Source organism: Molossus molossus, unplaced genomic scaffold (genome assembly GCF_014108415.1).
Source record: "Molossus molossus isolate mMolMol1 unplaced genomic scaffold, mMolMol1.p scaffold_m16_p_12, whole genome shotgun sequence".
NCBI classification, from domain to species: Eukaryota; Metazoa; Chordata; class Mammalia; order Chiroptera; family Molossidae; genus Molossus; species Molossus molossus.
The window spans coordinates 89,762,977-89,779,131 of NW_023425347.1; the positions used below are offsets into that span (position 1 = coordinate 89,762,977).

Genomic DNA, 16,155 nt, shown 5'->3' on the forward strand with positions numbered 1-16,155 from the left:
TAGCTGGAGTACAAAGGAACACTTCCTGGAAAAGGTGACCTCCAAATCGAAGCTCAAAATGTCTCCAAGCGTCAGCAGGTGTTGTCCAGGACAGCAGAGGACGGGTTTGGGGACAGCACCATCAGAGGCTCAGGGAGCCAGCAGTGTCCCTCCTGCTTGGCCCAGAGGGGGGGCGGGCAGACTGTGTGGGCGGTTTGTAACTGGGATCTGAGTGATGAGGCTGAGGAGGTGGCAGAGGGCAGGCCTGGGAGGGCCCTGTCTGGCAACTAAGCCGCCAGGACTTCACCTCGGCGCCGGGGGGTTGCAGCCAGGGCATGACGTGGTGGGATCCATGTCCTGGGCAGATCCCGCTGACAGCTGGGAGGTCTGCGAAGACAGCTCAGGAGCCTCTTGGGCCTTCCTTTTCCAGCTTGGGGCCCCCGGGGTCTCCAGCTGCCCCGAGCCCATCTCCTCGGCACGTGCTCGGCTTGTAAATGGCACCCACAGAGTTTGAGATTGTGGCAAGGTTCTGGAGGGAGAGACATTGGGCTGGGCGTGGAGGAGGGGGAAGCCGAGTGGGGAAGGCTGGCGAGAGGGCACATGTGGAGGATGGGGGAGGCGGCCTGGCCCAAGGCCTGGAGGCAGGTAAGTTGGCCCCCGAGTACCTGTGCTTGGCTGGGGTACACAATATCTCACGTTGGGAACCTCTCAGCCTTGTCACCCCCCCACCTCGGCCGCCTGGGTGGAGGCTTGTGGAAAGCTTCTGATCAGAAAATAGCAGGCAGCAGGTGGTATCCAGGGAACCCTATCTCCGTAGGCCTGCTGGAGGTGGGTTGAGGAAGCCCCCACAAACCTGGGGTTCTGATCACCCAGCCAGCCAGGCCTAACTTGGAAGACAGGTCACAGAAGCACCGGCCGCAGTACTTGACTGTTCCGGTTAGTTCTGAGGCGGCAGCCTCAACAGGTCAGGGTGGGCTCCTACACAGACCGTCTCCTCCTGCTGCCCGGTGGCACCAGAGTCCAGACGCGAAGCAGTCTCCTCCTGCGACAGCTGGTCTTCCTAGGGTCAGGGAAGCTAATAGCAACCACCTCCCAAGTCCTTTCTCTGCCTGGCGCCTCGCAAGGCCCTGCGCAGGTGTTATCCTAGAACCCAGAGGCAGGCAAGAACCATCATCCTCCCCATCCACAGTAAGGAAAACAGGGCTCGGAGGGCTGAGTGGCTTGCCCAGGCCAGAGCACTGGGCAGTCACACGGCTGACATTAGACCGGGCGACTGGCTCTGGCTCAGCCTCGGGTCACCTGGCCCAGCTGTGCTTTTCCTTGCAAGCGGATGCGATGCTGGGGCCGGCTACTCTGACTGCAGTTCTGCTACTGACCCTTTGAGGCTGAGTGACGCTGCCTCCTGGACCCTGGATTTCTTCATCTGCAAAATAACGCAGGCCCCCCCAGCCTCACGACATGCTGCAGAGTCCAGCAAGTGAACGGCTGGAAGAGCCCACACCTGGGGTCCTCAGACACACACAGCGCCGGGAGGCGGGAATGGCTGCATCCGCGGACGAGCTGGACCCCAGTTCCCTCTCCGGCCGAGGACCCGGAAGTCCAGAGCCTGCCTGAAGCCCTTCGCTCTGAAGGGAAACAGTGAAGACACCCGTGAATGTCGCGTTACTGTGAGATCAGTAACAAGATGAAAGTGATCTGAAAACAGCAGAGCGCCACTCAAGAGAGGCCCAGGCACACCGTCCGGGCGAAGAGGGGCCAGGCCTCTGCCGCTCCTCTCCTTTCTGTGCCGCCCAGCCCTGCTCCGCCCGGTGAGGCCCCTGCTCCGCCCGGTGAGGCCCCTGCTCCTCCCGGTGAGGCCCCTGCTCCACCAGGTGAGGCCTCTGCTCCTCCCGGTGAGGCCCCTGCTCCACCAGGTGAGGCCTCTGCTCCGCCCGGTGAGGCGAGGCCCCTGCTCCGCCCGGTGAGGCCCCTGCTCCTCCCGGTGAGGCCCCTGCTCCTCCCGGTGAGGCCCCTGCTCCACCAGGTGAGGCCTCTGCTCCTCCAGGTGAGGCCTCTGCTCCTCCAGGTGAGGCCTCTGCTCCTCCAGGTGAGGCCTCTGCTCCGCCCGGTGAGGCCTCTGCTCCTCCCGGTGAGGCCCCTGCTCCACCAGGTGAGGCCCCTGCTCCTCCAGGTGAGGCCTCTGCTCCTCCAGGTGAGGCCTCTGCTCCTCCAGGTGAGGCCTCTGCTCCGCCCGGTGAGGCCTCTGCTCCTCCCGGTGAGGCCCCTGCTCCACCAGGTGAGGCCTCTGCTCCTCAGGTGAGGCCTCTGCTCCTCCAGGTGAGGCCTCTGCTCCGCCCGGTGAGGCCTCTGCTCCGCCCGGTGAGGCCCCTGCTCCGCCCGGTGAGGTCCCTGCTCCGCCCGGTGAGGCCTCTGCTCCTCCCGGTGAGGCCCCTGCTCCACCAGGTGAGGCCTCTGCTCCTCCAGGTGAGGCCTCTGCTCCGCCCGGTGAGGCCCCTGCTCCGCCCGGTGAGGCCTCTGCTCCGCCCGGTGAGGCCTCAGCTCCAGTAGACCAGCTAGGACAGAAACCAGGGCACAGTGGATGAAACCCGTCCTGCGGAAGCTGAGACCAGACACTCCGCTGGGGCCACGTGGCCACACCTTGTGGCTTGGTCACATCTAGGGAGTCTGCTCGCATTTGTGACCCCCTGGGGTCGGGTAGCAGGACCTCCTCGCTCTGTGGCACAGCAGGGAGCAGCATGGGGAGCGGGGTCCCAGGCGGCCGCAGGCCCGGCTGTCCTCCTGGTTTTGCTGCTCCCCTAGTCACACAACAGGTGTTCCCTGCAGACCAGCCGAATGCCGACACCGGAAATGGGGGACATGGATGGTGAAGACCAGGCCCGCCCTCCAGGGACTCTGTCCAGCTTGTGCCGTTTCTCCCTCTCCCCACCCAGAAGCCCATCTTACTGGAGCTTCAGAGGCACCCGGAGGGGTCCTGCGCCGGCGGGAGCCACCCCGGAGCGCCGGGTGCCCGACGGCATGACTGGTGTCGTGTACTGAGCACTCGCTACCGCCATCACCCACACAGTCTGTCATGTGTCAGTTCTTACAACACATGGGTTTTCATTACTCCATCTTACAGACAAAAAGAAAAGGGTCAAGAAAAGCTGACACACCTGGAATCACACAGCTCACAGACAGAGCAGGGAACTGAACTCAGATCTGAGTAACGCGAAAGCCGGCTCCGAACCACTGTGTTAATTTAGTCCCGTCCGGTGCTTTCCAGTAAAGTGGCTGCCGCGTCAGAACACTTCTCCTTCAGGAGCCCGGGACAGGACAGACGGGGAAGTCAGATCGGCCAAGGTGCTTCCCGGCCCTGCCGGACGGGCACCCACCCTCGGCTCGAGGGGCCCCGGGGGAGCGCGCAGGTGCTGCCTGAGAACTGGGGGAGGGGCAGCCCCAGGCGGGCCACGGGTGCCACGGCAAGGCCACGGCCTGCTTGCGGCTCGCCGCCACGGCCGGCTGAGGAAGCAGTGTCAGGCCCGGCTGCCTCTCAGGGGGCTGAGGAGAGCAGGTCGGGAGACCGGTGCGCCCTGTGGCAACAGCCCCGGTCTGACGGGCCGCGGCTCAGGCCCGGGAAGGACGCCTACTGTTAGCAGGAAGCGCAGGAACACAGCGCGGTGTGTGAGGGCCCTGGAGCCACGCGGCCGGGCCAGGGCCCCGGGGCCGCTCCCTGGTCACGGTTCCAGCGACTTCTCCGCGCTGGTGTCCTCGGCCGGGCTCGGGCCCCGGGGCCGCTCCCTGGTCACGGGTTCCAGCGACTTCTCCGCTCCCTGGTCACGGGTTCCAGCGACTTCTCCGCTCCCTGGTCACGGGTTCCAGCGACTTCTCCGCTCCCTGGTCACGGGCTCCAGCGACTTCTCCGCTCCCTGGTCACGGGCTCCAGCGACTTCTCCGCTCCCTGGTCACGGGCTCCAGCGACTTCTCCGCTCCCTGGTCACGGGCTCCAGCGACTTCTCCGCTCCCTGGTCACGGGCTCCAGCGACTTCTCCGCGCTGGTGTCCTCGGCCGGGCTCAGGGCCCCGGGGCCGCTCCCTGGTCACGGGCTCCAGCGACTTCTCCGCGCTGGTGTCCTCGGCCGGGCAGGAGCGGCCGCGAGACGTCCGGAGCTGGCGCAGGAGGACCACGTAACGCCTTTGTCCCGGGTGCAACTTGTGGTAGGAGCTAGTTGACAGTAACTATTAATTATGAGGACATTTCTAAACAATATTAATCCCCCACCCTCATGAAAAAGACAAAAAGTTAAAAAAGAGAAACACAGTATTTATAGGTATCTTAGGTCTTGAGTCTGAACTGGAATGGGTGTTTTTTTGTTGTTAATCCTCACCCGAGGATAATTTTTCCAATGATTTTTAGAGAGAGTGGAAGGAGGTGTGTGTGTGTGGGGGGGGGGATTGATGTGAAGGAGACACATCGATTGGTTGCCTCTGCCCTTGACCAGGAATCAAACCTGCGATCCTTCAGTGCACAGGCCGACGCTCCAACCACGGAGCCACGCAGGCCAGGGCAGGAATGGGTGTTTGGGGACCTGTTCTCATGTGTACCCCTTGCCTGCCCAGCAGCCCCACACACCGCTGCAGCCTGATATGGCCCCAGCATCTGCGTGGGACCGAGCACCTATGGATCCTCACAGCCTCCAGAACTTCAGGTCTAAGACCCCCGATGGGCCAGGCTACCTGTGCACAGGTGTGTTTACAGAAAGAGTAACACACAGTTCTTGCCCTTGCAGGGGTCACGGTTTGGCGAGGGACGATCTCAAGTCAGCCTGTGATGATCCAATCACTCTGTGCTCCCCCTGGCTCCGACCGGCCCTCTCTCACCCCCGCACGCACAGCTACCCGCCCTGGTTTTGCTTCGGTTCCCTGGGCTCACAGGCAGCACTAGCCCTGGCCTCTCTGGAAATGCCGGCGTCGGGCTGGACCCTCTGAGGAGCACAGAGGTTTCGACCTTCAGTGGAATGAAAAGCTGTTTGGCCCTGTGCCAGCCCCACGGGCTCCCTTGCTCACCCCCTGCCCATTCTTATCAGACCCTCCTGATGGCAGGTCCATGAAATCTCCCCTGGAGGGGACCGTGGTCCCTGCACTGACCTTGTCCTGGTGTTTGGTCGGCTGCTCCTAGTGTGCGCCAGGGACCGAGGGCAGGAAGCGCTGGCAGGAGCGGTGTGTGATGAGAGCAGCCGGGAGCTCCGGCCCGGCCAGCTGCTCTAAGCCGGCTGCTAATCCCCCCTTGGAGGACAGAGAAAGGAGGGTGTTTGGCAAACCATCCTACAGGTAACTGGGGAACAGCCTTGCTGGCAGGGTGAGAAGCTGGTTGTCCCTGAGGGCCGTGAGGGCCGGTGAAAGAAGCCCTGCTCCGTCCCGGCGGGGCCAAGCACGTGGGGGAGCTGGGAGCATCTTCATGGACACGGGACCTGTGACCGGTAGCACTGGGGACAGGGCAGAAGACGGCAGATGCACAAGGAGAAAATGAGACTGCTCTCTATGCCTGTCCTGGGCCCTCCCTCCTCCGTGAAACCTTCCATCCTGGGTTATGTCCAGTGAAGGCTGATGGCTCTCGGCTTAGGTGTGTTATTTTTTCACACCAAACACATCCCTGAGTACAAGCTCATGGAGGGCAAGACAGACAATGGATGCGACAGCTCAGGAGGGAGGAGGGAAGGCCAGTGATCATCCATATTTAGTGCTCCCACTCCCTTGCTCTTGCTAGGTGTGTCCCCACCTGACACCAGTCAGTGCCTTATTCAGATGTGACCCTCACCTGCAGTGCCTCGGGCTGAGTCCTGCTCCAAGCTCCTCTTATCCCCACTGGTTCTGGCCTGGGACACAGGCTCTGGTCTGCGATGGGGCCGCCTGGAGGTTAACCTTGCTCTGGTCCCCGGATGCCCCTGTGGTTCATTCCAGGCCCTCTGCCTTAGGACAGGTTAGGCTTCCTCCTTCCCCGTGGCTCTGGACAGTATGTGACACATGGACAGATGTCCTTTACAGAGCATCTATACTCGATTAGGCATCTTACAGACGTTAACTCTCCTTCCCACCAGCTCTCCTTCCCACCAGCAGTTCCGAATGACTTGCCCAGGTCACTGTCAGAAGTAGGCGGGGATGCTCCCAGCCCAGGCCTGAGAGACTGGGTCACCAGGGAATCCCTCCACCCACTCCCTACCTCTGCTCGGTCACTCCTGCGCCTCCCCCTCTGCGCACGGTCACACGCTGCCACGACCCCCAGCAGCCTGGGACCTCTCAGGATTCCTGCTCTAAAAACGACAGCGCCAGCCTCTCTCCAGACACACTGCTTGGCGGAGGGCATTCCTTCACAAGGCCCTGCGGCCTGGACAAGTGTGGTGAGCGGCTACTCCAGGGCGGTCCCAGGAGAAGTCAGCTGAGCCGCTGCAGGGTGCGACCCCTCCCCTGGCGTTATGGATCTCACCGCAGGAATCACGGGCGCCTCTGTGTCTGCCTCGCGCTTCCTTGTTGGCTGCCAGCAACGTGACAGTCCCAGCTCTCACCTCAAAGGTTCTGCTTATTCACAGCTCCTGCTCCGCACTGTGCTGGGGGCAATGCAGAGTCCAGAGATGAATGAGAGGAGGTGGGTGTTGTGAGAATCCTAAGGACTGGGAGACGGAAGAGAAACGCACGTGAAGGAGTGAACTCTCCTTAGTGCTGAAATCGCAGGGGATGGCTGACCTCTATGTGAAGGGCTTGATCAGTAACAACTGAAATTTTCAACACTAAATTCATCAAGTCCAGGCTTTTAATCCATACAATCCCCCCATTTATAGATGGGGAGTCAGAGGAGGGAGCTCGGAAAGGTATCTCACCCGAGGGCACAGTCAGCCAGCGGCACAGCTGGGATGTGCCAGGTCTGACCCTGCACCACACCGGCTCCCTGGGAGAGGATTAGGAAACCAGGCTCCACAGGACAGGAGGGCACCGCCTCCCGCCCCCCCAGGACATGGCCTCAAGGTACACAGAGCCCCTAGGAGACCAGGCCTATGGAGCCTGTTTGACAGCCGCCCTGAGCCAGAGAAAACATCTGTATCATCACAGTCCATTTGAAACTCACGCAGCATCATGTTTTTCAAAGTACATATTTTATTTATATAGAATAGTGCAGGGTGAGCACAAAGAATGGTTTGTAATCCAATTTATACAGCATCACGTGCTAGCTAGTTATCCTGACCACGGGGTAGCTGGTGGGGTGGCCCTGGTAAGGGAGATCAACATTCTGCGATTTGGGAACGACCTGAATTAAATCAGCACGGGGGTTCTTTTCCCTCAACGACGTAATCCCCAAAGCACAGACAGCTTCTCTTCGTTATAGGCCGAGTCGTGGGTGTAGCAAGCTTCTGAGTTCTGACTGTGCTTCTGGTCTAAGTCCCACCAGCCTCGAGGTTTTCCATGGCAGCAAAACAACTGCCAACTTGCCTCCATACTCCCTTCAACCCCACATCTCCCTTCACTCCCGTTCCCCCGACCTCCCGGTGTCCCTCCTGGTGTCCCCGGGATACACTGGGCGTGCGGAGCAGGGCCAGGCTGCTGAAGTCTTCCTTCGGGAGGACTGATCAGAACACACCAGCATTTTCTCCACCACTGCCCAACTTCCAAGGCCCAGTTTAATAGACATATTGCTTGTAAGAACCACTCAATGTAAGGTGAGCAGATTCTTCCATCCTGAGTCAATTCATTGATCTCAGGCACATGAGATCTAAAGGCACATCCTTCCCACCTCATCAGTATGCCATCAGCCCGTGGTGACCACACTTCCCGGGGTGAGAGAAACGCTTAGGGCCCGGCCCGTCTCCTCAGTCTGGGAGCAGTCCTTATTAGACCGGGTGCAGAGAACAGGGACCTTGTCTCACCATTCACCCTGTCAGGCTTGACCTCACTTCACCCCTCAGCCCCTCGCAACTCCCCCGGGGACGAGGCTGTGTGTCCCGTGGTCAGCAGGGAGGCAGTCCGAACCTCCTGGAGAGGGCTGGAATCGCCAGGGGGCCCAGGCTCACACTAGACCATGGAGGCCTGGCCTCAAAGTTTCCCAAACACAAAGCTTCTGAGACAGAAGAGATGGGCTTTATGGAATGTTCCTGCCCCTGCTGCCCCTCTGCCCAGGCTCTGCTCACGTGCTTGGACATCTCCCCACGGCACGCCTTGCTCTTAGACCATCCATGAGCTTCTCCCTTACCTGGGAGGGTAAGTCCTGTTCCATAAGCGATTCCCATCATTCCCAGCGATTTGGACTCCAGCTCAGAGTCTGCCTGCCTGTCCCTCTCACCAGCTGTTTCATGAGCTCTGGGAGCCCAGACTCCTCCAGACCACCTCGAATGCCCGGGTGCAGCCCGGAGGCCACAGGGCAGCACCCATGGCAACGAGGTGGAGAGGGCACCGCCATAAGGAAAGTTGGTGATGTGGCCTGAGACCACGATAGCAATGTCCTCTGTGGCAACAACTCAGGTCTCTTCAGCAGAAGTGGGAGAAAATGGCCAAAGAGAACTAGAAAAAGTTTTTCTACAATGAAACTCACACCTGGGCATCTCTAGGGAGCGACACTGTAAAATCACTGCTACTGCATCCATGTCTTGCAAAAGTCCGCTCAGAGCAGAGTGAATTCAGGGCGGCCCTTCCTCACACCCGACTGAAACGGGCAGGGCTCGAACCTGCTGACACGTGCCACGGGCGAGTCCACGGCAGCAAGGCCGCTTCGTCTGCTCCCGGCTCGGCGACCCGCTGGCCTGGTGATTCTGGAGAAAATGCCTGTTCTATTACAACCTGGGCCCATCAGAAACTGAGAGGGTTTCTCAGTACTTGAAAGGATCTGAAACTTGAGTCTAAACATACAGCCCTCTTTATTCAGAAGACTTTTTAAAAAGAAAAATTAACTTTCTCCTACTGGCCCTCAGTGATTCACTTCTTACTTATTTTGTGTTTCGGCTGGAAGATGGTCTGATGACACTGCCGTCCCCACCCGACCCGCTCTGTGGCTCTGAGGAGCTGCACCTTCTCCGCCCAGCCCAGTGGGCACAGCCACTCCCCTCCCCTCCAGTGGGTGTCGTCTGGTGTCGGGGGAGAGTCAGTGCCATTTTGCCACTTGCGGGTGGAGAGCTCTCCTGGTCGGACAGCTCACAGGACTGAAAATCTTGAGGAGACAGACAGAGCCAGGCTTGGCAGAAGCAGTGAGGGCTGCAGGCGGAGTCCAAGTCTTAAAGGTTTGAGCACCATCTTCTGGTCAGTTTTTGGCTTTGAGGCCAACTTGCCTTTCAAATCTTCATTTAGTTCAGAAGGAAGATCCCTGGGCAGAGGAGCTCAGGTGATTTGCATATCAAATGGGGATGCACTGGAGGCAGGAGCGGCAGGCAGAGGGGTGAGCTGGCCCATGCTGCAGCTCCACGCCGCTCGCCAGCCATGGAACACACGGGTCAGTGTCAAGGACCCGCCTCTGCTGTTCCAGCAGTGTGCGGTGGCAATAAAAGTCCTGACTGTGACCAAAATCGACCCTATATCCCAGCTTGCCCCTGGAGATGTGAAATGTGCTTGGAAAGGGGTGGGCCAGTCTTCTGCAGGGGGGCAAGCCCCCACGCCTGTTTGTAAATGCTGCACTAGCAGAACCTTCTGGCATGGGGGAACAGAAGACAAATGCTAGCCATTCCCTCCAAATGGGGGAACCTACATCCATCCACCTAACTGCACTTCATAATGGATTCCACAAACCATTCATTATCAGATTACATGTTAGGAACTGAAGATAAAAAAGCTTGGTGAGATTCCGACTCCAAAGGACCACTGACCTGCAGCAGCAGCGGCAGCCTGGAAGAGCTCGGACGGCAGGCCACGCACCCAGCGTGGAAGACAGTGGCAAAAGGCAGAGCCGGGGTGGCACGGGCACTACGCCCCCTGGCACTGCTTGCTTAGCTGTATTACATGATCCAGAGGGAGGGGCAAGGCCTCCCGGTTGGGCAGGAGTTGTAGACAATGACTAGGGAACGGGAGGAGGACACGGGAAAGGCTGCAGAGTCCAGCCTTCAGGTGCAGACCACCACGAAGATCCTGGAGGGGCAGGACCGTCCAGCAGAAACATTTCAAAGGTGTCATTTCTGGAAGGCCTGATGTACTACCCAGGTAGACGCCCATGTAAATGGCCTTCCTGTGCTAACATCACCACCAAGCAGCTGGAGGATAAAAGAAGTGAGGAAGGGGCCGAGTGTGCTCCAGACTGGGAGTCCGTGGATGGTCTGTGGGTGCTTTTCTCTCATTCTTAAATGGCCAAAAGGCACTGACAGCGTCTGCAGCCCCACTGTGTGGGCTCCAGTCCCACGCCTGCCATTCTACACAGAGGACTGCCAGCCCATTGCCCCTCTCTGGTTACCTTGGTCACCAGCTCCTACCCCACAGCTCCTTCAGATTCTGTTTCTGAAGCTATACCCCGGTTAGGGGTGGACAGTGTCACAGAGGCCACCTCAGGCCTGTGGGGAAGTAGGCCTGCTTGCTCTGGAGAGCAGTGGGCCGGCGCCGATGACCCAGACATTGTTGGTTCTATGAGAACAATGACACTTCTTCTGTCTGTTTTCCAAGAGAGACCATTCTGGTTGGTGCTAGGCGAAGAGGCTCACTGCTCAGGACAGCCAGGGACAGAGGGCAAAGGGCAAGCCACGGAGCTTTCCCTCTGCTGCGAATGCAGGACCCCTTCACCAGGTAAGCAGCCACTCACTTGGCCTCACCGCAGATCAGGGTCACAGTGCCATCCAGCAGATCCTCCACAGTCACCGCCACGAGCTCAGAGCTGGTCTGAGATGTCTGAGAGTCTGGCAGCGTCACAAATACCTGTGAACCAGCAAGCTGGGTCTCCTCCAAAGTGATCACCTGCTCTGTTGAGGCCGCCGGCTCTGGCGTTTGAATCACCTGGAAGGGAAAGACCATGAGGCTGCTCTGGGCAGTGTCCACAGTCAGCTCCCCAGAATTTACATGGTTTTTGTCTCCTGCTGTAATGATGATATTTATGTTTTCACCTGAGGAGAGCAATTACATGTGCCTAATGATTGGAAGAGGCAAATCTTACACACCAGTGATGCAAAAGAGAAGGCAGGCAAACAATTTAAATAACCATGTGCTCAATTGCTATAATTTGGCTCAGGACGCCATCGCAGGGTGCCCGGACTCTGTGATTACACAGCAGCGAACGCTGGCTCAGTCTCCCACCTGGCTTTCCGCCTCGGGGATTACACTGCAGAGGTAAGTGCTGTGTGAAAGGGATGGTACTGAAGGCAGTGTTTCTGAACCTCAAGCAGGCAGGAGCCTTGCTTGGCGGCTACACAGCTACACGAGGGAGAGCAGGTGGACGAAATGTGACTGCCGTCAACTCACTCGTTTGGTTCACCAGGCTGGCAAGGTAGGCGTCTCCTCCTCTCCTCCACAGGCCACACATACCCCTCCAAATCTGCATCTGCTGAAGATGCCCTCCCATCTCAGGGAGAACTAGTCTATGCTTAAGCATGGCCCATTCCTGCCAGAACTTTCCAGGTCATGCTTCTGAACTGTGGAGCTCAGGACAGCTTGATGCCCTGACATTCTCAAACCGGAGTCCCAAAGGGGGCACAGGTACTGTGCGCTTGAGAAACTGGGAGTGGGGAGCAGGGCACTAGACGAGGGTGAGCAAAAGTGGGGCAGCCAAGCTCAGCCACATCTCTGTGTGTTGTGATGTCCAAAGTCATCTAGCCCTGCTTGTGCTGCTCAGTGGTTAGAGCATCAGCACCATACCAAAGGGTCTCAGGTTTGAGTCCCAGTCAAGGTCAGGTACCTGGGTTGCAGATTTGATCCTCAGCTCTGGTCAAGGTGCATGCGGGAGGCAACCAATTGATGTCTCTCTCTCACATGGATGTTTCTCTCTCTCTCTCTCTCTCTCTCTCTCTCACGCGTGCTCCCTCTCCATCCCTTCTACTGTCTCAAAAAAAAATCAATGGAAAAATATCCTCAGGTGAGGATTAACAATAACAAAAAACTCATCTACGGGAGTAGTTTTCAAACTGTGTTCTCTTTTTCTTTTAGCGATGGAATCTCCCCCCCCCCCCCCCAAAGGACATCTTACACAAGAACCCCAACAGATGGAAATGCTAAAGGCAGCTGCTCTGGATGACAGCGGCAGGAGAGTCCCCAGAGGCCTGCCCGCTGGACTTGCCCTCTGCTCCCCGCAGGCCGCAGAATGCAGCTTATAAATGACTGCTCCGGGAGGCTGGCTGGGCCATGCACTCAGCCTGCAGTTCCTCTCCGGGCCACCCACAAATTACTGCCAATATCCTGAAGGGAGCTACTTTTCCTTTCCTGCCCACCCGCTCTGGAGGAGACGGAAGAAGGGTGACAGAGGGGCTGGAGCAAGCTTAGGTGACACACTTCAAGGGAGGCGGCTCTCCACCTGGTCAAGGGGAGAGGCCCACATGTCCACACGTGTCCTGCACCAGCCCGGAGGAGCTGCCAGAGCGTTTCAACTGCAGGTGTTTCCAACAGAGAGCCGACCCCTCCCCGCGCTTTCCCGCAGCTCTCACCGCGGCTCAGCGTCACAGGAGGCAGGAAGCGTGCGGACAGGGAGATGAGCCAAGGCCGTTGCGCTTTTGGAAATCTTGCTCTAGGCTCCCACTACTTGGGGCCATCTCGCGTGTGGCCTCTAGGACACTCGAGTTCTCTGGTCTGTGTGGTAAGAGGCCCAGAGAGACTCTTACAGGTTCTCTTGGTGAGGGATGTACTGTGCACAGGACCCCGAGAGCCCCAGAGAGAGAGACTGGGTGTTGTGACCTCTGGAGACCTCCAGAAAAGCCTTAGGAGCCCCGTTACACCCTCCTGTCTGACGGCCCCAGGTTTACCTGCAGCATCTGCGAGGCTGCTGCCTGGGTTTCAGGGCCTGTCACCTTTGGGTGTTCGGATTCCAAGTGACGCTCCAGCTGGGCCTGGGCGGTGAAGAGCTCCCCGCAGAGCTCGCAGGGGAAGGTGCTCTCCGACTGCTTGAAGTGCTCCGTGGTGACGTGGTGCTGCAGCGCTCCGGGGAAGCGGAAAGTGGCCGCGCAGTACAAGCACCGGAAGGGCTGCGACCCTGGTGGGGGCAGAGGGCACGAGCTGTGGGTGACGGCTGAGAGAAGTGAGCAGGGAGAGGGGAGGGGAAGGAGCAGCAAGGAATTTGGCCCAAAGGCGGACCCAGGTTCTGGGGACCCAGAGCTCTGCTGAAGCCCATTATTCACCCCACCACAGAGAACGGTGCAGACGACACTGCATCCCATCAATTCTAGGAAGCATGTTTTAACATCTCTGAAATGGACACAATGGCATTTGACAACTGCTATGGGCGAGGTGGCAGTCGGGTGTCACCGTCAACGACCATCATGTAGAACTTCAAAACCTGATGAAGCCCTGCAGCACCAAGACTTGCAGAATGTGTGTCCAGGGCTTGGAAGAAAATCCCTAAGACAGGAGTGGTGCACGTCTTTAACTGACTGGACCCAAAGGCTGAGGAAAGAGGAGCCGAGGGGTGGACGTTCAGAATGTTTGGACATCCCAAAAGCAGGAATCAGAAGTACACCAGCTTCCCAAGGTGCTCGACAGACCAGCCAGAGGCCGCTACGTGCCTCCCCCTCCCGCCACCAGTGCTCTCGATGGCCGAGTTCAGACCACATGGAAGAACACGCATATCAACAATCTGAATTGAAAGCTACTCCAAGAAACTGGATTCTTACCTTAATATATTTCTTGTTTTCCTTTTTATGTATGCACACAAGAGTGCATAGAAACCTATGCCAAATTAAGTCTAAAATAGCACTTAGAATAACCTGTAAGTTCTAAGTGACAAGGAAGCAGAGTTTAATTGGCAGTTTTTTTCTTTCTTAATGGTTCATTAAAAAGGGTGCATCTTACAATTGGCATTTTAGATTTGATGAGACAGAGCAGGAACAATGATAATCACAGGCAGTGCCTACAGGATGCTCACTGGTGCCAGGCCTCTCTGTTTTATGTCTACTCACATAGTCAATTCCCAGTTACCTGGCGAAGCAGGAACTCCTGTTTTACAGATAAACGGAGGCACACGAAGTTACTCAGCCTGGACTGCACAGCGGAGAGGAGTCACCGCCAGGCAGTGCAGCTCAACCGCATCCCCAGGCCCACTGACCTGAATGCTGGCACTTGATGTGAACTTGAAGCAGAGCCGGCGTGGGGAAGAGCTCCTTACACTGGTCACATTCATGGAACTTCGTATCTGTGAAGCACATGAGGGCAGAGCAAGGACGGCTCTCTGAGGCTGGACAGTATCAGGCAGGGTGGAAGTGAGGCTAACACTGGCAAGCATCTGCCACGTACCAGGAACCTTCCAACTGGGATAGATTAGTTCACCCTTGTGGTAAAGACTCCAGGTCTGGATCCAGACAGCTGGATGCAAACAGGGTTGTTGTGATAATTAAATGACAAAACACGTGGAGTGCTTAGCATAGTGCCCTGCACACAGGAAATGCTTCATAACTGCTGGCTGTTGAGATTATGCCCAAATTTACCTGCCAGGTAGGTATGAATAACAGCCATTCTGAAGAGAAGGAAACGGGTACAGAAAAGAGAAGTCACCTGCCAAAGTCATGCAGCTGATTGGTGCTGCGGACGGGATTTCCACCCCTTCCACTGTGCTGTGACTGAGCGCCACTCAGGGGCTGCTGGGAGCCTACACTGCCCTCGGTCTCTGGGTTGAGAACCACTGCCTCTCAAGCTACTGTCACTGGGCATCAGTGAGGCACCTCCAGGTGCTCGGGCAGAACGAAGGTAATTACCACAGCACCCCACATGCTAGCACTGGAGCTGGGGTGTACTCCCGTTCATCAGGCCCCACCCCGTCTCTGGCCCCCATGCCCACCTGCGTGCTCTGTTTTGATGTGCTTCTTGTGTTCGACAGTGTTGGCAAAGGTTTTGTCACACGAGCTGCACTGCAGTGAGGAGAACTTTGAAGACCGATGGTTCTGAGCAGCGAACACATCAGGGTGGTGGGTCCGATTGTGGTACCACAAACCAGACAATTGCTGTAAGGAATTTGTTAAGTGTTAGGTTTCAGAACGTTCAACAAGCTGGAGAGGGAAACAGGTCAGTTAATGGCTCTAGAATCCTACTCTCACTGATCATCCTGAGGACAGAGGTTAGTGTTTGTGGGAACAGGCACCTGGGTATTTCCTGAGAGGCCGCTATGGGGCAGGGCTCAGCAGAGAAACCCACCCTCACAGCAAGCCTGTGCAGGAGGAGTCAGAATCTTTCCAGTGAGGGGAAGGCTGAGGCATGGAGGGTTAAATGACTTGCCCAGGGTCACATGACTAGTCAAGAGGTTAAATGACTTGCCCAGGGTCACATGACTAGTCAAGAGGTTAAATGACTTGCCCAGGGTCACATGACTAGTCAAGGGGTTAAATGACTTGCCCAGGGTCACGCGACTAGTCAATAGCAGGAGCAGGGTTCAAATCCTAGCATCTGCTCTGCACCGCTGTCTGACTGCTTCCCGGGACCCAGGGTGCAGCGGAGAAACCGGCTGGAGCAGGGTGCGCACTATTCCTACTCCACCGACGAGTGTCCTTCCTTCCTGGGTTCAGAGCAGCCCTGAGACAGTCTCCCCACACGCCCATGGTTTCCTAGAGCACATGCCCAGGTCCTACTCAGCTCTGCAACCCTCATGTCACAGCACAGGCTTGGCACACAGTTAACCCTCAATCTTCGCTGAACTGAAATTAGCTACTGTGCTTCTCTCTCTGACCGAATCTGACAGATGCCAGCAAGGGCATCTTTTCTCTGTGGTCTTAGAGTGTCTCACAGATGTGGTTTTTGTTTATTTCTATACGGAGTTTCACTTTAACTACACACCAAATTCTAGGTAAAAAATGGAGTCCTTGCCTGGCTGTTAAAAAATAATAATTGTGCTGAACAAGATCCTTCTAGGCAGTGTTACACACCCTGCTGTCATCTCATGTCCCTTGACACACAGAGTCAGTAGAGTCTGAAGAATGTGAGTACCCTGGGGGGAGCAGCACTCAGTATAGAGGGGTGAGAGCTCGGCTCCAATTAGAGTCCCACTACCTTCTCCGACCAGATGGCCGGAGAGTTTGAATTATTACCAGCTGCATCTTCATGAGACCCAGCAACTCATCCT

General features: G+C 57.4%; 1 protein-coding gene across 1 annotated transcript in view; it reads right to left on the reverse strand.

The window, feature by feature from the left end:
* Nucleotides 1–7,105: 7,105 nt before the first annotated feature.
* Nucleotides 7,106–16,155, reverse strand: part of ZBTB40 (zinc finger and BTB domain containing 40) — a 72,105-nt gene continuing 63,055 nt past the window's right edge. Inside the window, exons 16-19 of the mRNA XM_036255941.1 lie at nt 14,881–15,043; nt 14,152–14,238; nt 12,857–13,083; nt 7,106–10,904 (exon numbers count right to left, since the gene is read on the reverse strand). Coding sequence (XP_036111834.1) covers nt 10,710–10,904; nt 12,857–13,083; nt 14,152–14,238; nt 14,881–15,043 — 672 coding nt within the window. The 3' untranslated portion in view covers nt 7,106–10,709. The remainder of the gene's footprint in view (nt 10,905–12,856; nt 13,084–14,151; nt 14,239–14,880; nt 15,044–16,155) is intronic.